At 43.1% G+C, this 21197-nt stretch overlaps 1 protein-coding gene across 2 annotated transcripts; it reads left to right on the top strand.

The window, feature by feature from the left end:
- Nucleotides 1–56: 56 nt before the first annotated feature.
- UNC50 (unc-50 inner nuclear membrane RNA binding protein) lies at nucleotides 57–19007 on the top strand. 2 transcript variants are annotated; one of them, XM_084900364.1, is made up of 6 exons: nucleotides 57–187; nucleotides 1151–1434; nucleotides 2093–2213; nucleotides 16213–16352; nucleotides 16439–16540; nucleotides 18673–19007. In XM_084900364.1, exons 2-6 carry the CDS (start codon nucleotides 1155–1157, stop codon nucleotides 18807–18809), a joined length of 780 nt encoding a protein of 259 aa, XP_084756490.1. In that variant the 5' UTR covers nucleotides 57–187; nucleotides 1151–1154; the 3' UTR covers nucleotides 18810–19007. The 2 variants fall into 2 exon arrangements, with proteins under 2 accessions (XP_084756490.1, XP_084756489.1); XM_084900363.1 differs by having other exon boundaries at nucleotides 86–96; nucleotides 1089–1434.
- Nucleotides 19008–21197: the final 2190 nt, after the last annotated feature.

Genomic DNA, 21197 nt, shown 5'->3' with positions numbered 1-21197 from the left:
AGCAGCGGGGACTGCAACTCCCGGAGGCAGCGCGCGCCGGAAGTAGGCTCACGTCACGTGGCGCGCCGGGGGGCTGCGTACGTCGCGAGAAGGGAAGTAGATCCTACGGCGGCGCGGCTGGGCTCGGCGGCTGGGCGAGGTGGCGGGCGGGGGTTTGCCGCCGGTGGAGGCCGCCCCGGGGCGCCCGGTGAGTCCTGAGGGGCGCTCCGTGCGACGCGGGCCCGCCCGGTGCCCTGTCCTCTGTCCGCTGCGGCGGGACGTCCCCGGGCTTCGGAGTGACACGGGCCCGCTGCTGGGCCGGCGGCGGGGGGCGGGATAGAACCGAGGAACTCTGCTCGAGTTGAAGTTCAGATAAATGGCGAATGATGTTTGCTATGAAGTGTCCCGGGCAGAGTTTCGAACGTGCTTATACTCAGAGGCACTGCCGTGTCGGATTCCTATAGGAGAGGGCGGTTTGTTTGTTACCCGGCGACCCCGCCCTCGGCCGGCCGGCCCGGAGGCTGGGGATCGGGGCTGGCGGGCGCCGGGCGGGGGTGGTCCGGAGGCTGGGGAGCGGGGCTGGGGGGCGCCGGGCGGGGGTGGCCCGGAGGCTGGGGAGCGGGGCTGGGGGGCGCCGGGCGGGGGTGGCCCGGAGGCTGGGGAGCGGGGCTGGGGGGCGCCGGGCGGGGGTGGCCCGGAGGCTGGGGAGCGGGGCTGGCGGGCGCCGGGCGGGGGCCGGACCGGGCTGCGCCCACCTGGCTGCAGAGTGGCTCGCCGGGTCTCCCACGGGTCTCCCGATGAACTATTCGTGGAGCAGAACATGGGCTTTAGTGCTGCTTTATTTTTATGTCACCTTCTGGAGACCTGGTAATGCTTTGATGGACCGACCACCTGTGTGACTAGGTCATTTCCTTAGAGGCGGGTACTTAAGAGCAGGGGATTGAGAGCCAGAATATTTGATCTCTCTCTCATTGTCTGAGATGGACATATGGCCCCTCTAGGTGTTCCTATGATGGTTCAGAATGGTGTGGCCCTTGGCCACTTTGACAGCTGACTTTCTCAAGGAATGGGGCAGACATGTCAGGTGACCTCCCTCCTCTGTGTCTCAGAAAAGGAGCCCTAGTGGCCGACACTTCCTTCATGTTACAGCCAGAGGTTTCTGCCCCCGTAGGAAGATGTTACCGAGCACTTCGGTGAGCTCCCCGCTGCAGGGGAACGGAGCGCTGAATTCCAGGGATGCGGCGAGACACACGGCGGGAGCGAAGCGCTACAAATACCTGAGAAGGCTTTTTCGCTTCCGGCAAATGGACTTTGAGTTTGCCGCCTGGCAGATGCTCTACCTGTTCACCTCCCCGCAGAGGGTGTACAGGAACTTTCACTATCGGAAGCAGACGAAGGATCAGTGGGCTAGAGACGACCCCGCCTTCTTGGTGCTGCTAAGTATCTGGCTGTGTGGTAAGTGTTCGCTGATCTGCACAACTGAGCGTTTGATTGGACTTGTCACTGGGGGACTCTTGTTATAAATTATTGAGGGTCGGAAATGGGGTTTATTTAAAGCTGCTGCCTCTCTCCTGAAGCCTCACAAATCCCACAGGAAAGAAGGCTGTGTTGCCAGAGTAAATCGTTACCTGGGGACATGAAAAAGCAGAGCAATAGAGACACTCCATGCCTTTTAACTACTGTGATAAATACATCCATCCCCAAATGCAAACTGACTGAGAAAAGGAATGTCGGGGTTGTAAATTGCTGTTCACCACCAGGGAAGTACAGAGGGAGACTTGTAAAAATACTGATGTGAACTTGAGAAACTACTTCTAGTGTAGGGAAAGTCTTCAGGGTGTTGAAGTGTGTAGATTTTTCTCACCTTTAACCGGACCACCCTGGTGAACCACAAACAGACAAGGTCCTTCTTGGTAAACGAGATATCTCAATGGCCCTCCCGTGTCCCAAGTCAGTCTGCATTTCCTAACCACATAGAACACATAAAATCTTGGGGGTTTGGTTTACATGTCTCTCCCCTGCTGGACCGAGGGCATCTGGAGGTGCAGGGACTGTCCAGTATCCCCGGAACCTTGCAAAGTGCCTGAATGAACCTTGTAAATCTCTCTTTCAGTGTCCACTGTGGGATTTGGCTTTGTGCTGGACATGGGATTTTTTAAGATGATAAAGCTGCTCCTTTGGGTCGTGTTCATAGATTGTGTGGGCGTTGGTCTTCTCATCTCAACTCTGATGTGGTAAGTACCATGCCTTTGATTCTTCAGATGCTGCTCTAGGGCTTCCTAGGGATTGCTTCAAGGCACAGCAGCCAATGAAAACTGAAACAAGGTAGGTGAACAGAGAGCATCGGTTTGACTAAGATTGGTGTGACTTGCCTCTTGTGTCTGCCTGTATCAGAAAGTACTCTAAGTATGTCCATATTGTCAAAGTGCATGCAGCAAATAAGTGACTTGATGATTATATCATACTGAAAAAATTCCTGATTTTGCAAAAATATTATGCAGTTAGCCAAAAGTGGTTTGGATGATGGCTTGTTTTTCTGCTTCATTTGTCAGTGGGTTATCACTAAATGTATAAGATCTAGAAGGTTATGTTAATTTGAGTTTTTGGTATTAAATGTAGCACACCTGAAAAAAAATGATTTTTTTTCTCATTAAATTTTGGTTCCTTCCTGCTGAGGGGCTCTCAGTCTGACTTGGTCTAGGTTTAGTTTAACAAAAGTGTACTGAATGTAAACGAGGTGTTTGATTTTTCAGTGTCCTCACAGTGTCTTCTGTGAAGGGAATGGGTGTGGTGGCTGAACTTATTGTTGTGGGTCAGAAATGGGGTTTATTTAGAGGCCTGTGGCTGAGTAGGGTGGGTGGTCAGTGTATATCAGAGAAACCAGTGTGGAGCATTTTAGTCATGGTGAGATCTGGGTTCAAATGCCAGCTCAGTCATTTACTGTGTAACTCTTAGTCCCAGACTCCTCTTCTGTAAAATGGAATTACTGTTTTGTAAGGTATTTGAGAAGATTGTGATAGGAAAGCACCTGGCATGTAGTAAGTGCTCAATCAATGGTAGTTATCAATACTCTTAAAATTCTGAATCTGTAAAACCTGTGAAGATACCAGCCTATTATTTTCCTTTATAACTTCTAGGAGACTAGTACAGTAGAGATTTTGTATGTGCTAGATAGTCAATAAATTGATACTCTAAAATCTGGCCTAAAAGTAATGCTGCTAATGTAAGCCACATATTTATTGTCAAAATATCTATGGTGAATATAGCAAATGGAAAAATGAAATTTTTACTTACTTTATAAATAAATATGACTCTCAGAGGAAATAGTTTGTAGCAGGCATTTCTGCAATTCTGCATGAATGCGCTGACTGGAGGGCCACCGAGACCAAGTCATCCTGGAGTTTAGTACCTTTGGTATGATACTTAGTACCATATCTTGTGAATGGTGTGAGGAGCTAAAAATAAGAAATGAGAATTGAGGTCATCCCACAGGCTCCACAGTAACCAGCACGAGGAAGTGTTTGGGGGGTGACGGGATCAATGATTTCTAGTACCAACTGGAAAAACAGAAATGTGGACAGCATACTAGGTCTGAGAGTATGGGGTAGTACTGAATGACTAATGATGATTTGTCATCTGCAAACAATGACAAGTTATTTACTTCCATTATTAATTACTTCTTCCTTTACTATTTGGATGCCTTTTATTTCTTGTTTGATTGCTGTGACTAGGACTTGCAGTACCTGCTGAATATAAATGGTGAAAGTGGACATCCCTGTCTTGTTCCTGATATTGAGAAAACGTTTTTAATTTTTGCCCATTTAGTATGATGTTGGCTGTGATTTGTCATGGCCTGTATTATATTAGGATACATTCCACTTTGCTGAGAGATTTTATCATAAATCGATGCTAGATTTTGTCAAATGCTTTTTCTGAATTTATTGATAGGAGCATGTGATTTTTATCCTTTGTTTACATGGTGCATCATGTTAACTGATTTGTGGATATTGAACTAGCCTTCTATCTAGAGATTAAATCCTAGTTGGTCCTGGTGTATGATATGTTCTTTTTAATATATTGTTGAATTTGGTTTGCTAATATTGATTTTTGTATCTATGTTCATCGAGGATATTGGCTTATAATTTTCGTTTTTTGTAATGTCTTTCTCTAATTTGAGTATCAAGATAATGCTAGCTTTTAAAATGAGCTTAGGAGCCTTTCTCCTCAATTTCTTAGAATAGTTTGAGGATAGGTATTGAATGATTGCTGAAATTCACCTGTGAAGCCACCTGGTTCCATGCTTTTGTTTGTTGGGAGTTTTTTTTTTTTTTAAATACTGATTCAATTTTGTTAATAGTTATTGGTTTATTCACATTTTCTGGTTCTTCTTGACATATTTTTGGAAGATTGTTTCTAAGACTTTAACCATTTCTTGCAGGTTGTCCAATTTGTTGGTATATAATTGTGGTATTTCCTTATAATCCTTTGTATTTCTGTGGTGTTGGATGTCACTTCTTCATTTATAATTTTATTTGGGTTGTCTTTTTTAATTAAATTTATTGGGATGACATTACTTAATAAGATTACATAATTTTCAAGTACATTCTGTGATACATGATTTGTATATTGCGTTGTGTGTCCACCACCCAAAGTCAGATCATCTTCTGTCATCACATACTTGGCCCCCTTTTCCCTTCCTGTTTCCCACTCCCCTTCCCTCTGGTAACCGCCATACTGTTGTCTGTGCCTATGAGTTTTTGTTTGTTTTTCTTGTTTGTTCATTTGTTACTTTTCAGCTTTATATCCCACATATGAGTGAACTTTTTCTGACTGGCTTATTTCACTTAGCATGATATTCTCAAGATCCATCCACGTTGCAAATGGCACTACTTCATCCTTTCTTAGGGCTTAGTAGTATTCTATTGTATATATGTAACACATCTCATCTAAGAACACTTTAGTTGTTTCCATGTCTTGGCCAGTGAACATAGGGGTGCATATATCTTCACAAAGAAATGTTTTCAAAATTTTCAGGTAGATATCCAGAAGAGGGGTTGCTACGTCATATGGTAACTCTATTCTTAATTTTTTGAGGAATCACCATACTATTTTATTCTTTCTTTTTAAATGTTTTTTTCATATATATTGTTGAAAGTATTACATCTCTTCTCTCTTCCCCCATTGACCCCTTCTAGCCTGCCCCTGCACCTCGCCCCAGGCCTTCAACCGGTTGTCTATTTCCATGGGTTATGCATATATGCATACAAGTTATTTCAGTGATCGCTTCCCACCCACCCACTTCCCCTGCCTTCCCTCTGAGATTCCATAATCCTTTTCATGCTTTCATGTTTCTGGATCCACTCAGTTCATCAGTTCATCAGTTTATTTTGTTCATCAGATCCCACACATGAGTGCGATCATGTGATACTTGTCTTCCTCTGGCTGATTTATTTCACTTAGCATAATATTCTCCAGGTCCCTCCACGCTGTCCCAAAGAGTAAGAGATTCTTCTTTTTCACTGCTGCACAGTATTCCATGGCATAAATGTACTGCAGCTTGTTTATCCACTCATCTACTGATGGACACTTGGGCTCCAGATCTTAGCTATGGTAAATTGTGCTGCTTTGAACATAGGGTTGCCTACATTCTTTCTGTTTGGTGTCTCAGGCTTATCCTATCTAATCCTATCTAATAAGGGAGGAATATGCTAATTAGCTATCACTCCATCACAAAGATGGCTACACCCACAGCTGAGGTTCCCTTAAGGAGCAATCAGCAGGGACTTGAGGCTATGCCCTTCCCCACCCCTGTGGGGCTTGACAGAGGACCTCAGGCCGCACCCCAGCACCGGGCCAGGGGACCTGAGGCTGCGCCCCCCTGCCTAGCGGGCTTGACAGTGAACCTCAGGCTGTGCTCTCCCCCCTCCCCCCCCCAGCGGGGCTTGACGGGGGACCTTAAAGTACATCCCCAGTGCTGGGTCAGGGGAATTCATACCGTACCTCCCCCCCCCATCCAACATGGCTTGACAGGAGACCTCAGGCTGCACCTCCTTCCCGGTGCCAGGCTGCGGCACCTGAGGCTGTGCCTCCCTGCCTGGCGGGGCTTGATGGGGGACCACAGGCTGTATCCCCCACCTGGCAGGGCTTGATGGGGCCTCACCCCATCTGGGGGACCTTAGGCCATGCTGCCCATCCTGGCACTGGACCAGGGGACCTGAGGCTACACCCCCTGCCCAATGGGGCTTGACTGGCTGGGTCTAGATCTAGCCCAATGGGGGTGGGCGGCCAGGTCTGGATCTCTCGCGATTTTGAGGCACATGTTGGTGGGCAGGGACTTGGCTCTGGGTTCTCCTTTTAATGTGCATAAATTTCGTGCACCAGGCCACTAGTTAGGATATATTCCTAGAAGTGGAACAATGGGTCAAATGGCAGTTCCATGTTTTATTTTTTGAGGAAACTTCATACTGTTTTCCACAGTGGCTGACACTGGTCTGCATTCCCACCAGCAGTGTACTAGGGTTCCCTTTTCTCTACATCCTCTCCAGCGCTTGTTATTTGTTGATTTGTTGATGGTAGCCATTCTGACAGGTGTGAGAATGGTACCTTATTGCCATTTTGATTTGCATCTCTCAGATGATTAGTGACTTTGAGCATCTATACTAATAAGAGCACAATATTCAAATCGACTGAACAGCCGAACAGTGGAATGTCTGTCCGATGGCCTTTCCTATGACGCCGGGGCTGCGAAGGCCTACTCTTGCACAAATTTTGTGGATCAGGCTTCTAGTTTTTTCATGTCTCTTGGCCATCCGTGTGTCCTCTTTGGAGAAGGGTCTATTTAGATCCTTTGCCCATTTTTTAATTGAATTGTCTTCCTTTTGTTAAGTTGTATGAGTTCCCTATATTTTTTTATATTAACCCTTTAGCTGATGTATCTTTCCCAAATATGTTCTCCCATACAGTGGGCTCTTTTTATTTTGTTGATGGTTTCTTTAGCTGTGCAGAAGCTTCTTTTTTTGATATAGTAACGTTTGTTTTTTTTTTTTCATTAGTTTCCTTTGCGTTAGGAGATGTATCTGTAAACATATAGCTACCAGAGATGTATGAGATTTTGCTGCCCGTGGTTTCTTGTAGGATTTTTATAGTTTCACAACTTATATTTAAGCCTTTTATCCATTTTGAGTTTATTCTTGTGTATGGTGTAAGTTGGTAGTCTAGTTTCTTTCTTTTTTTTTTTTTGCATGCATCAGTCCTATTTTCCCAACACCATTTATTGAAGAGACCCCCTTGACTCCATTGTATGCTGTTGCCTCCTTTGTCAAATATTAATTGAGCATAATTGCTTGAGTCAATTTCTGGGTTCTCTGTTCTGTTCCATTGATCTATATGCCTGTTATTCTGCCAATACTATGATGTTTGATTATGGTAGCTTTGTAGTATAACTTGAAATCTGGTATTGTGATTCCTCCAATTTTGTTTTTCTTTCTCAAAATTGCTGCAGCTATTTGGGGTCTTTTTTGATTCCATATAAATTTTTGAAGTATTTGTTCAAGCTCTGTGAACTATGCCATTGCTATTTTTTTAAAAATATATTTTATTGATTTTTTACAGAGAGGAAGAGAGAGGGATAGTTAGAAACATCGATGAGAGAGAATCATCGATCAGCTGCCTCTTGCACACCCCCTACTGGGGATGTGCCTGCAACCAAGGTACATGCCCTTGACCAGAATCGAACCCGGGACCTTTCAGTCCACAGGCCGATGTTCTATCCACTGAGCCAAACTGGTTTCGGCACTATTGCTATTTTAATAGGGGTTGCATTGAATCCGTAGACTGCCTTGGGTAGTATGGACATTTTAATTATATGGCTGTACTTCTCTTTCTTCTTACACCAGTTGCCTTAGCATGTTTTGCAGTTCTGGGTTGTGGTGATAAACTCCTTTAGCCTTTTTTTGCTCTGGGAATGCCTTTATTTCATCTTCAATTTTAACTGATGGCCTTGCTGAATAGAGTAGTTTTGGATTCTGGCCCTTCCTATTAATTATTTTGAATACTTCATGCCATTTCCTTTTGGCCTTAAGTGTTACTGTTGAGAAATCAGCTGACAGTCTAATGGGAACTCCCTGGTGTGTTACTTTCTATCTGTCTGTTGCTGCCTTAACTTTTTTTTTTTTTTTTTTTTTTTTGTTTACCTCTAATTGGGTGTTTATTTCTACTTTGTTTCACAAATCACTTATTCAGTCCTCTGCTTCATCCAATTCACTTTTAATTCTCTTCTGTATATTCATAAAGTCAGGTATAGTAAGTATTCTTCATTTCTGACTGTTTGTGGTTTCATTTTCCCTTTTCATGTTTTTTAGTTCTCATTAAGTTCCTTAAAATTCTAAGTTTCTTAAGTGTCTTTTATAACCATCACTTTGAACTGTGTTTGATAAGTTGTTTATCACCATTTAATTAAATTTTTTTTTTGTAATTCTTCCTTTTCTTTCATTTGGTGGTTTATTTTTGTCTTCAAATTTTAGCTATCTCTCTGTTTTTGTTTCTGTCTGCCAGATAAAACTGCTGTGTCTCCCAGTCTTCATGGGCTGGCCTCATGTAGAAAGTGCTCTTTGGGACCCCGTGGTGCAGCCTCTGATTTCCGGAGCGGGACAGTCTAGCAGTGTCCCCCTGGTGTGTGTTATTTGGGATCTCCTGTTGTGATTTGGTCTCGTTTATTGATTTCCTGTTTGTGAATGGGATTTCCTCCAACTTGCAGTGAGGCTCAACCCTAACTGCAGGTATTATATAGGTGGTGAGAGAACAAAACAAGACCAAATAGAAAACAAACAACAAGAAAGGCCAAAGAAAATAAAAAGAGATAGAGGTCAAGTGAAAGTAAAATGAATACTAAAAGACATGAGAGCAAAGAATTAGAGGGTGTTTAAAAAAAAAAAAAAAAAGAACAAAAAGAGGATGTGCAAGCAAAGAAGGAAGAGAAAAGAATTTAATTTAGTCCATGTACATTGATAGTAATTTGGTAGACTAAGGATTAAAAAGAAAGGGAAACACAAATAAATGAAATAATTATTATTTTAAAAAGTAATAATGAATACACTAAAATTTATAATAGGAAAAGAATAAATGGAAAAGAAGAAAAAATAACAATATAAAAAAGGAACAGAGAAAGAGGAACAAAATAATAAAGGAAAGAAACAGAGATATGAAAGCAAAAAGAAGAGAAAGAAAAAAAAATACCCTTGTATCTGCTTTGTGTGGAGCATGCTGGATTTTGCTCTGATATTGTTGAATCTGGCCATTTGGTGTATTGATCCTGGGCCACCCAGGAATGTCTCTGTGAGTCACAGTCTCTGCTTGGTCCTTGGCAACCTGCCTGAAGCCTGATAGACAGACCCCGGGTCCTCAGTGGGAACACCATAGCCCAGAGGCTGGGTCTGCCTGAGGCCTCACACTTGAACACCCCTGTTCTGAGTTCTTTCTTCCCCCTCATGGAATTTTACTCTGCAGGGGCACCATGGTCTGTGACAGATGGTTTGAGCAAACTTGTGCTGGGTGTAGTGCCGCTAGATAGTAGGAGAGAGGGCAGCCACTTCCTCTCCTTCAGTGCCTCAGTTCTGCCTGGCTTGCTGGCATGGCACCTCTGGCTGCCATCTCAAGCAGGATGGGATAAAGACAAAATCAACGACAACAAATAAGTTGATTAAAAGAGAGTCGGCCCTTTTTGGCACTCCAAACTTTCAGTGCTGCCCACACTCCAATCAAATATCTGTCTCCTGCACTAGCAGAGCCAGCTGCAGGGCACACATTCCAGCCCAGTCAGGTCACTGAAGGCAGATCAGAAGCAGCCGTTCTGCAGGGCGGGTGAGAGCCACCTCCCCTGTGCTTTAGGTGGGCAGGGCTGACCCTTCTTTCTGGGTCCTACCTTCTCGTCCCATCCTGCTCCCTGTCAAGAGGTCCTCCGGGAAGTAAAGGGTCCCTCAGGCTCAGTCCTGGGAGTGCCCGCCAGCCCCCTCTCCTGGCCCTGAGTTCTGCTGCGCGGCCCTGATGAGCACAAACTTCCCAGTAGGATTGGTTCCTCTCCGCCACAGGCCCTCCTGGCTCACCGGCACATCACACCTTTGCAGTCTCCATCCATCCTTGGTTCTAGTAGTGCCCTGGCCTGGGAAGTTAGTCTCCTCCCTGGCTAGCAGTGCACTCCACCCCTGACTTCTGGGGGGAGGCTGCAGGGCCTGGCAGGGAGCGCGTGGTGGTTCCAGCATCAGTCTGAGCCAAAGCAGAGGCGCCAAGGCCACTATTTTCTTGTTGATTTTTTTTTTCTTTGGTCTGGATTATCTGTCAAAGACAGTAAGGTGTGAAAGTCCCCTACTATTGTAATACTCCCTTTATGCCTGTCCATCTTGTCTTTTTATAATTAGGAACTCCTAAGTTGAATGCATATATAAGAGTTAAATCCTTTTATTGAGTTGACCTATTTATAATTATTAAATGCCTTTCTCATCTCTAGTTACAGCTTTTGTTTTAAATTCTATTTTGTCTGATAAAAGTATTGCTACCCCAACTTTTAAAATTTTTCATTTGCATAAAATATATATTTTTTATCTTTTTTCTTTTAGTGTGTGTGATTTTTTTTTAATCTGGAGTGGGTCTTTTGTAGATAAGCATATGTACAGTGTTTTGCTTTGTTTTTTAAACCATTCAGCTACTGTATGTCTTTTTATTGGAGCATTTTTTAAAGTAATTTGGTAGGTATATCATTTTATCAGTTGTTTTCTGATTGTGTTGTAGTTTCCTCTGGACCTTTCATATTCTCTTGCGTTCTTGTATGTTGATGATTTTCTATAGTGTTGTGTTTGGAATCCTTTCTCTATATTTTGCGTACATCTCTTAGATATTTGGTTTGTGGTTAACGATGTGCTTCTAATATATATATATGTATGTATGTGTGTGTATATATATATATATATATATATATATATATATGTGTGTGTGTGTGTGTGTGTGTGTATATACATACACCAAGTTGTAGTTATAGTAGTCTATTTCAATTTGATTATCACTTAATTTTAAACACATTCTATAATCACTACAATTTTTATTATCCCCGTGTTTGTTTTGTCATTACTTTTTTCTTCTTTTGCATGTGTGTTTGTGTGCATCCCTGAATTTATTGTTGTAATTCCTACTTTGTGCTAGCTTGCTTGATCCACAGTTTTTTAACTGTTGACCTTTTTCAGTGAAATTTTTTTTCTTTCCTATATATTTTTTTCATACTTTTGGTCTTTATCTCTCTTTTTTTTAAAATTTTTATTTATTTCAGAGAGAGAAAAAAACATCAATGATGATGAGAGAGAATCATAAAAGACCAGGGCTGGTCTTTTATCTTAAAGAAATCTCTTTAATATTTCTTGTAATACTGGTATTGTGGTGGTGAACTTGTTTAGCCTATCTTATCTGGGATATTCTATTCTCCAATTCGAAATGATATCCTGCTGGTTAAAGAAATCTTCTTGTAGGTTTTAGTTTGTCATCACATTGATTGTTGTGTGTCAATCTTTTTTTGCCTGCAGAATTCCTGGTAAGATAACCAGCTGAAAGTCTTACGGTGGGGGCATGACTCCCTTGTACATAACTGACTGCTTTTCTCTTGCTATGTTTAAGATTTTTCTCTTTTTAGTCTTTAGCATTTTAATTATGATGTGTCTTGATGTGGGCCTCTTTGGATTTATCTTGTTTGAAACTCTGTACTTACTGAATTTGTATGTATATTTCCTTTTCCAGATTAGTGGAGATTTCCATTATTTCTTCCAACAGGTTTCCGATCCATTTTTTCCTGTATTCTCCTTTTGCAACTCTTATGGTATGAATATTGGTGGCCTTAATGTTGTCCCAGAGGTCCCTTCAACTATCCTCATTTTTTAAAATTATTTTTTCCTTTTTTGCTATACTGATTGGGTGTTTTTTACTACATTGTCTTCCATATCACTGCTTTAACCTGATGTTGATTCCCTCCAGTGTATTCTTCCGTAGTTACTGTATTCTTTATTTCTGATTGGTTCTTGTTTCAGTTTTCCATCTTTCTTTTTATGTTTCTGTATCTATGCTGAAGTTTTCCCTGAGTTCATCTGTTTTTCTCTTAAGTTCATTGTAAATTGTTATAACCAGTGTTTTGAACTCGTTTCATTTAGTTCTTCTGGAGTTTTGCCCTGCTCTTTTACTTGGGGCGTGCTTTTTGTCTCATTTGACTGGCCTCTGTGTGAGTTGCTGTGTATGAGGTGGATAAGCTATGTCCCCTGGTCTTGGCAGAGCGGCCATATGTAGAAAGTGTCCTCTTGGGCATAGTTCTGCAGTCTTTCTGGTCACCTGAGCTGGTTGCTCCAGGGGTTTCCCTGTGGGTTGGGTGTGCCTCCGGTTGTAGTTGCTGCTACACCACCACCATTTATTGGTTTTGACCATCTCTGGCTGACTATGAGGGCTGGATGTGACTATAGCAGACAAGTTGTTAACCCCACAGGTGGGATTGTTGCTTTAGCAGAACTGTGGTGCCAGCCAAGGCTGCTCTTTGGTGTCCATTTGTGGAACTGGTTAGGTGGCACTCTGGTGTGGTCTGAAGCCATCTACCACGTTTGTTGGGGCTGGAACTTCTTGGAAGGGATTCTGGTGCAAGGCCAAGTTGAGGCACCACTTGTGCTAGGCTCGATGACTCTTGTTAGGAGCTGTAAGGCGATCTGGAGTTGCGGTTGGTTTATCGATTGTGTTGGGCTTGGAGATGTGTGGGAGAGGCTATACTGCAAACTGAGGCTGCCTGCCACATGGGCCTGCCTTGTGGCCTCTTAATTGGAATTACATTACAGGCCAAGATTGGCCTCCGCTTATCCCAGGCTTGGGGCCACCTGATGGGAGTTAGAAAGTAAGTTGAGGCCGATGTCTCCTGGTACTGGGCTTGGGGCCACTGGGAAAAGCTACAATGCACACCAAGGTCCCAGCTGCTGCTTGTTTGGGGTTTACGGAGCTTTGGGGAAGTTTGCAGGGAAGCCTGGGACAGCCATCACTTGTGTGAGGTTTGAAGATTTGGGGGAAAGTCTACAGTGCAATCCAAGGCAGGCTTCTTAGGTAGAGGAGCCCAGAGGCTTGGCGAGCAAAGTTGGGTGGGGTCTTAGGCAGTGATCAGGACGAGGGAACAGTGTTAATCAGTTTTATGGGAAGGTTTGGTGCCCCATATGCAGAACTGGTTGGGTGAGAGATCAACCGAGGACCAATGGTGCCTGCCAGTGCTTCCATCCCTCCTGTGAGTTGTCCTGACCCCTGCCGCTCCAGCCCTCTCTGAAGTTAAATGCAGTTCCTCCCGGTATGTTTCTGAACTGTTCTGAGTTGCCGTCCCTTCTGTGAGTGAATCTGTGCATGGTCCCTTTAAGAGTAAGTAATGCCTAGTATCTAGCAGCCCTTTGTCTTTGAACACATCCCAGCTGGTTTTCACAACCAGATATTATAGGGACTCCTCTTCCTGGCACTGGATGCCTAGGTCTTAGAGTCCAGTGTGGGGCTGTGACTCCTCGCTCCTCAGGTTGGACCTCCACAGCCGACGTAGCCCTTCCATTTCATAACTGCCCCACTGTGGGTGTGGGACCTGCCCGGTCCAAGTATCTGCCCTTCCTACGGTCTTTGTGTAGCTGCCTCTTTAAATCGTTAATTATAACAGTTCTGTTCAGCTACACTTGAAGTGGTTCTCAATGGTTGTTCTATAATTTAGTTGTAATTTTGGTGTGATCTTGGGAGGAGACAAGTTCAGAGTTGACCTACTCTGCCAACTTGACTGTAGATTGTTTTTCTTTTTTTCTGTTTGCTAGTTCATTGGGTGATTTCCATTTCATTGTCTTTCAGCTCACAGACTCATTTTTTATTTTTTTCATCAACTAATTGCTCTTGATTCCCTCTAGTGTAATTTTCACTTTATTTACTGTTCAATTCTAATTGGTTTTATTTTATATCTTCTGTTTCTTTGCTGATGTTCTCACTGAGTTCATCTAGTCCAAGTTTGGTGGGTATCCTTAGTGTTTTTTAAGTCTTTATCTAATGGACAGCTTTTCCCCATTTCATTTAATTCTCATTCTGGTTTTTTGTTTAGAACATGTTTTTTTGTCTTAATTTGGTTCTTTCTCTCTGTTTCTATGAGTTAGACAAAACAGCAACCTCCCCCAGTCCTGAAGGCATGGGCTGGTGTCTTCCGTAGGGCAGCTGGCGTTAGAGCATGCAGGTGCTGCAGGGCAAGCATGTTGAACTCAAAGGCTTACACGGGCCAAATAAACAAGGCTGAAGTTTATGTGGGCCACACACACACACAAAAAAACACCTTCAGTTTTCATAGAAACGTGGGTTTCTTTCGATAGAGACATAATAGAACATTTTAATAAAAACTAATGTTTTCTTGAACATTAACTCACCACTGAATAACTACACAAATTAATAAGCGTAACGCAAATAAACCTACTTTCCTTGTCCTCCAAAAGCAAAATGTTTCCTGTGCGCACACCAAACAAGTCGGAACGAGACTAATGACGTGGCAATCGGCTGCTGGTATTAGTGGAGAGAAATGGTGCGCCTGCACGTAAGGCGTGTAAGGGAAATGAGTGCAACACCATTATAGTAATCAGTCATTAGCAAACGTCGTCGTTTGTTATTAATTATGTGTAACAGGATGTGTAAAAGTTTTATTAAAATGTTTCTTACAGACCATTATATTGGCTGGGCCAGAAAGTATAGGTTGTGGGCCACATGCGGCGAGTTTGACGTGCTCGCTGTAGGGAGATAAGGGTGAAGCTGCACCAGGGTTGCCTTGCCAGTTGGTTGGAGTTACCTCTGGAATTCCCCACAGCTCAAGGGGAGTCTCAGAGGCAAGCCACACACACTCCTCAGACTTACGAGGCACCTGCTCAGGGGCTGTGGGAGTCCCAGAGGCAGTTCACACTGGGACTGGAGCTTTCGTGGTAGAGGCCCAGGGGTCCACACCAGGACTGCTTTGGCTAGCCGGTTGGAGCTGGAGCTGGCAAGGTCTGTGCATGTTCCAGGGACTAGCCATACTAGAATGGGAACTACATGAGAGCACGTGTGAGCCACAGGGAAGTTACAGGGGCAAACAGTGCTGGGTCACCTGTCAGGCCAGCTGGAAGCACGGTAGCTGAGGCAGGCCACTGGGAGACCTGTGGACCAGCCTAGGAGATGGTCTGACAGGCTTGGCCAGCCTTGCTGGAGTGCCTGGATCACAGTCCGACCATATATTTCTTAGTCCGTACCAATAGTTATCTTCCACATAACAGGCCCAAATCCAGTCTCTTGTACTCTCCTTCCTGCCCAGCCTCAGTCGATATCAGCTTGACTTTCCGCGTGTTTAAGGCAAAATCAGTCATCCTGACCTTTTCCCCCTCATACTCCACATCCAGCGCCTACAATCCTATTGGTGCCGCCATTTAACTGTAGTATGTCCCACTTGGCCCCACTTGCACTGCTACCACTGTTTTACCTCTCTCCCAGGAGCCTCTCAACTGGTGTCTCCACTTCCATTCTTGTCCCTGTAGTCTGTTTTCAGAATTGTGGCTAGAGGCACCTGATCAAAACAGTATCTCTGCTGGGAAATAGTGATCTCTCATTTCACCCAGAGTAAAAATGGTCTTAAAATGGCCAGGGACTCTGTAAGATCTGGCTCCCCATTTCTTTTCTGGTTTCATTTCCTGCAACACTGCTTGCTTGTTCTGGCACAGTGGTCTCCTCAGACACACCAAGCACCCTGCCACATCCTCTGTACTCCTCCATCTCCTCAACCCTGTGGTGGCCTCCGCCTGCCTGAAGTGCTCTCATCACTGCCTGGGTCATCACCTGTATGTTTTGTGACCATCATACCTAACATTGCATATCAACTCCGTATTCTCTGTCATTCCCTTCCTTCCTCTTTCCTCTTCCCTCCCTCCTCCTGTATGCACCCCGACTACGGATAGAATCTGCAACTTTCTGTTGTACGGGACAATGCTCCAACCAGTTGAGTACCCAGCAGGGTTACTGTTTCATTCCATGGTACCATCCAACATACACTTACATTCTATTGTGGTCTAGATTGAGGGCAGAGTTTTTGAATTATGTTTACTGCTGTATTTCTAGTGTATGAAATAATGCTTGGTACATAGACGCTAGTCAGTAAAAACAGAATTTTTATTGTATTATGAAAGAAATTTTAATCTTGCTCTTCAGGTTTATCTCTAACAAGTATTTGGTGAAACGGCAGAGCAGAGACTACGATGTGGAGTGGGGCTACGCCTTTGATGTGCATCTGAATGCTTTCTATCCTCTCCTAGTCATTCTGCACTTCATCCAGCTGTTCTTCATCAACCGTAAGTAGCAGTTACTTCTCAAAATAGTTAGTAAAAGTCCTCATAGTGTGCAATGAAAAGAATCATTGTCTGTATCTCTTTGGCAGATGTCATCCTAACAGACACATTTATTGGATATTTGGTTGGAAATACTTTCTGGTTGATTGCTATTGGCTATTACATCTATATAACCTTCCTGGGATACAGTGGTAAGTAACTCATTTTTTTGGTTGACTGAAAACATAACAGAGGGGGAATCTGTAAGAGGAATACAATTAGCTTACTTTTATGGAGCCTTTGTAGGCACTGTCTCAAGAACGTTAAATGAATTATGTCACTTAATTTTTATAATTATATAATAGTAGAGGCCTGATGCACAATATTTGTGCAAGGAACTCTGCCCAGCTGCGGTAGCTTACCTCAACCCTCCCAGCCCCGGTTCGTCCTATAGGTTGCCCAGAAGGACGTCCAGTCTAATTAGCATATTATGCTTTTATTATTATAGGTTTGCGTAGCCCCATTTTTCACATGAGGAAACACAGCACAGAGAGATTAAGTTAACATGTCACACATCTCAAAAGTGGCATAGTTGGTGTGTAACTTTATCATTTTAAGGAACCATGTCAAACCATATTGGTTCTCCACGTTACCTAGAGAAACCACGCCCAGTTTCCTTTTTCTCCAGCTTTCAGGTTTGAGTTACCAGTGGTAGATTAGAGAGGAGAAGGCTGGTCAGATGAATGGGCATATGAACTTGAGTGCCTCGTTCTCCATTTCTATAATCATTACTAGAGGCCCAATGCACGCAATTCTTGCAAAGAGTAGGCCTTCACAGCTGCCCCAGTCCCTCCCTCACAGCCAGGGTGGCTGCCTCGATCCCGCAGCCGCAGCCCCAGCTTCGTCTGGAAGGTCGTCCAGCTGTTCAGTCTAATTAGCACATTATGCTTTCATTATTATAGATATGGTCTCTAGATGATTCCAGAAAATAAGGCCCAACTTCTGATACAAGGATATGTTTGCAAATATTGTTAAATCCTATCAGTTCATTTTTCTTAATATGAGGACATATTTATGTTGGTCTTCCTTAAGACATGATCTCCATTAAAGAGCCAAGTACCTCAAATTATAATACCTTGTTTGAGGTGATGGTAATCCTTTCTCCAGTTCAGGGGAGAGGCCTGTCTTATTGTGATTAGCATGCTGCAACATTGTGGCTTCTAACTGGATTTAAAAATACTAATAAAAGGGTAATATGCAAATTAAACATCACATCATCACAAAGATGGCAGTGTCCATAGCAGCCAGGGGGCTGGATGCTGGCAGTGTCACCCTGGCCACCAGCCCCAGCTTCCCATGTGCCCTGGCCCGCAGAGGGGGAACGGGGGAGTGGGTGGGCTTCTGGCCAGAGGCCGGCTGGGGCATAGGATGCTGGCAGCATTGCAGGCCAGGCTGAGGGCTCCCTGCCCCTCCTCACCCCCCCCACCCACCTGTGCACGAATTTTGTGCTGCACTGGGCCTCTAGTATATATATTGATTTCACAGAGGAGAGGGAGAAACATCAATGGAGAATCATTGATTGGCTGCCTCATGAACACCCCACTAGAGATGGAAGCCACAACTGGGCATGTGCCCTGACCAGGAATAGAACTGTGACCTCCTGGTCCATAGGCTGCCGCTCAACCACTGAGCCATGCCAGCTAGGCTCTCCGTGGATTTTTATCACTCTCTGGTAATGCGCTCTGGTTTAGAACAGCTTCCTTGAGCTCAGGTCAGTTAGTGCGGGGCTTCCTGTGAGGTGTGTAGGTAAGGGTGCATGGGGTAGGAAAGAGCAGGAAACATCATGGATGTTGGGCACAGACTTGATGTTTGTTTCGTCAGCTCTTTCCTAAGGCTTGGTGTGCTAGTGGAGACCGCACCTTCTCGGTGGAAGAGTAACTCTCTCTTACCTTGGAAAATAAAGTAGCTGGAGATTGTGTTTTTCCTATCATATCTATCTCTGGTACTTTAAGATGGACTCTTAGAGGTTTCTGAAGTTGTCAGAAGTTTAAACACACCACCAATTTCATTAATTTTTGTGATGTTTGTCCTGCATTCTCAATCTTAGTCCTGGACTTGCCTTTGTGCTAAAGTAACTCCTCTGCTGAGTTTCTTTCCAGCGTGAGGAAGGAGGCAACACAGAACACAGCAAGATCTTGGATTGTTCTGGCTTCGTAACTCCATGCTGCCTGAAATAGTGTCCCTCTTTGGCCCATGTTGTAGTGAAGAGCTGTCTGCCAGGATGTTCATTTATTAGTCACATTTCCTTATTTTAAAAATGAATTTGGATTTGCTTCTTTTCCAGCATTGCCATTTTTGAAAAATACAGTAATTCTTCTCTACCCATTTGCACCTCTCGTTCTGCTCTACGGGCTGTCACTAGCACTAGGATGGAACTTCACCCACACACTGTGTTCCTTCTACAAGTACAGAGTGAAGTGAAAAAAGTGAGACTGTACATCTTAACTGTGTCAACAGTATTGGTGAAGAGATCTCTTATGAAACTTGTAAATAAACTCTTATTGTAGATATCTTGGTGTAAAGTTTGTGAATTTGAGGAAATATATGTTAGCACTATTGTCATACATTCCTTAAAACGAATTAAATGTACATTTCTATAATAAATATTTTTAAACTAAAGCATGTGTTTTTTATTCTAATACTTGCACATAAAATTATATACAAAGTATTAAAGACATGAGGAAATTAGGTAAAACTTTTCAGTGTGACTCCTTCTTGAAAGAGCTTCTTTTTGAAGAACATCATAACATGCTCCCTTTCCCCTGTTACAAGGTACTTAACTCAGCCTCCATATACTGTATTGGCTGTAATACTCCATGGGCTGCGTTTTAAACATTTATGCAGGGTGTAGGGTGTATGATCTATGATCTTAGTCTAACCTTCAGGCCCTAAATATCTTTAAGAGCATTTTCTCCGCTAAAGACACACACACTTCTCGAGTGAAGAGGCCCGTATTCATTGGAGCTGTATAGAGCACACGGTGCATGAGTGAGTATCTGCATCCTACAGAACCACCACCGGTTTCTTTCAAGGTCTTCTAAAACCCACAGAGAGGATCCACTGCTGTCTTCTAATTGAAAACAGTTCAAATCTATTATTATATCAGTGTTACAACCAATAAAATTTGCTTCATGAAGTCTTACCTTTTTTTTTTATTAGAAGGAATCTTGGATTCAGCATGGATTTTTAAACATCTTTATTTCAAATACACATGATTGGTGTGGCACAAACAGGGATGAAAGGCACAGTCAACAGGACCAGTTATTAAGTTATAGCAGCAAATTTGAAAATAATCTTCCTTTGAAAATTTAACAGGTACCTAAAATATTACTACAGGTGTTAACCCATTCAACCAATGCCGACATTGTCAGGAATATGTACAATACGTAAGGAGAATACAACTTGGGAAACCAGTTCCTCAGGCAGCTTCTCCAAGGGGAACATCCAGAAACATCCCGATGCAAACACCTTTCCCAGCAGTGTCCTCGGTGAGAAAACACTTCGTTTCTCATTCCATAATGAAGCATGATTATGTTTAATCAGCTGACTTCTAAATCTCCTAAAAAACACTACTGTCTATACTTAAATGAAGAGTATCAAATCTGCTGGCAGTGCATCTTACAGTACTGGCGATATCACCATTTTTAAGGCTCAGAAAATGTATTCAAAAGATGTTTTCATCCCATTTCAGCAAACACTGAGCATTACAAATAAATTGTGAAATGCTCATCACACGAGTACCGAACCTCTGATTCCAGGGCAGTTTGCTAGCTACTAAACCAGGAAGTGCTAGCAGCAGGGGACACGTGCAATAGCTTCCTGACATCTGAGGACTCCCCACAACAAACAGCCCAATTACACACAGACCACATTTTTACTGCGACAGGAACAACACTGGGAGTGGCACAAAGTACAGTTCATTCACACAGTTTATTTTCCTGAATGGTGTCTCATAAATTCTGAACTCATACACTGGGGAGTGCCAGGTTCATATCCGTCCCTTTGAAAATGACCTAGTTAGTGCCCACACTGGTGAGGGGACTGGTTCCAGTGAGAAGGGTTTATATATAGAGATTGATGTTACAGACACAGTAACAAATCCTCTTTTTTGAAAAATATACAGTGGAAAATAGTCTTGTCAGTATGGTATATCCACATGCATTAAAGAAAGCATACTAGTTATGGCATATATCTGTTAAGATTAAAATTTACAACAAACTTCTACACTATATACTGCTACATAGTTTGGAAAAGTTTTCTATAAAAGAAAGAGATGTGATATGTAAGTTCCCTCAAAACACTAAGATATGTTTATGACCCCAATTTCTGACCTCTGACAGTGTTAGCCTCTCATTTCCCCCCCCTTTATTTTACTTACATCAAAGGTAAGTATAGCATTATACTAAAAATAAGCACAAAAATTAATGGACAAACAAAAATAAAAAATTTCACTAGCAATTAACAGCTTGGAAGTAGAGATATTTTGGAACATATTTGCCAAGTACAAAAATTTGGTTGGCACTATAGGATTTGACCTGTGCTTAGTAAGTTTTGGTTTAAAAAAAAAAAGTACTTCAATACAAAGTAGAGTGATCATATGCTCTCTACATAAAGGCAGAAGGATTTTTCCTAATTTAGTATCTTATTTAAAATACTACTGTTCATTATTCTTAAATATACACTGACAGGCTCAGCAGAGTAAATCAGCATAAGGTAATACTTTTTCTAGGAGAAAGATTCCTTATACACTGCTGGATTCCTTCGACTCCTAGCAGTTCCTTTAGAAGTACTACTAAAATGCTGTAAGTT

Source organism: Pipistrellus hanaki (assembly GCF_964339955.1).
Source record: "Pipistrellus hanaki genome assembly, chromosome: 12".
Classification (NCBI taxonomy): domain Eukaryota; kingdom Metazoa; phylum Chordata; class Mammalia; order Chiroptera; family Vespertilionidae; genus Pipistrellus; species Pipistrellus hanaki.
This window is presented reverse-complemented; position numbering and strand designations above follow the sequence as displayed.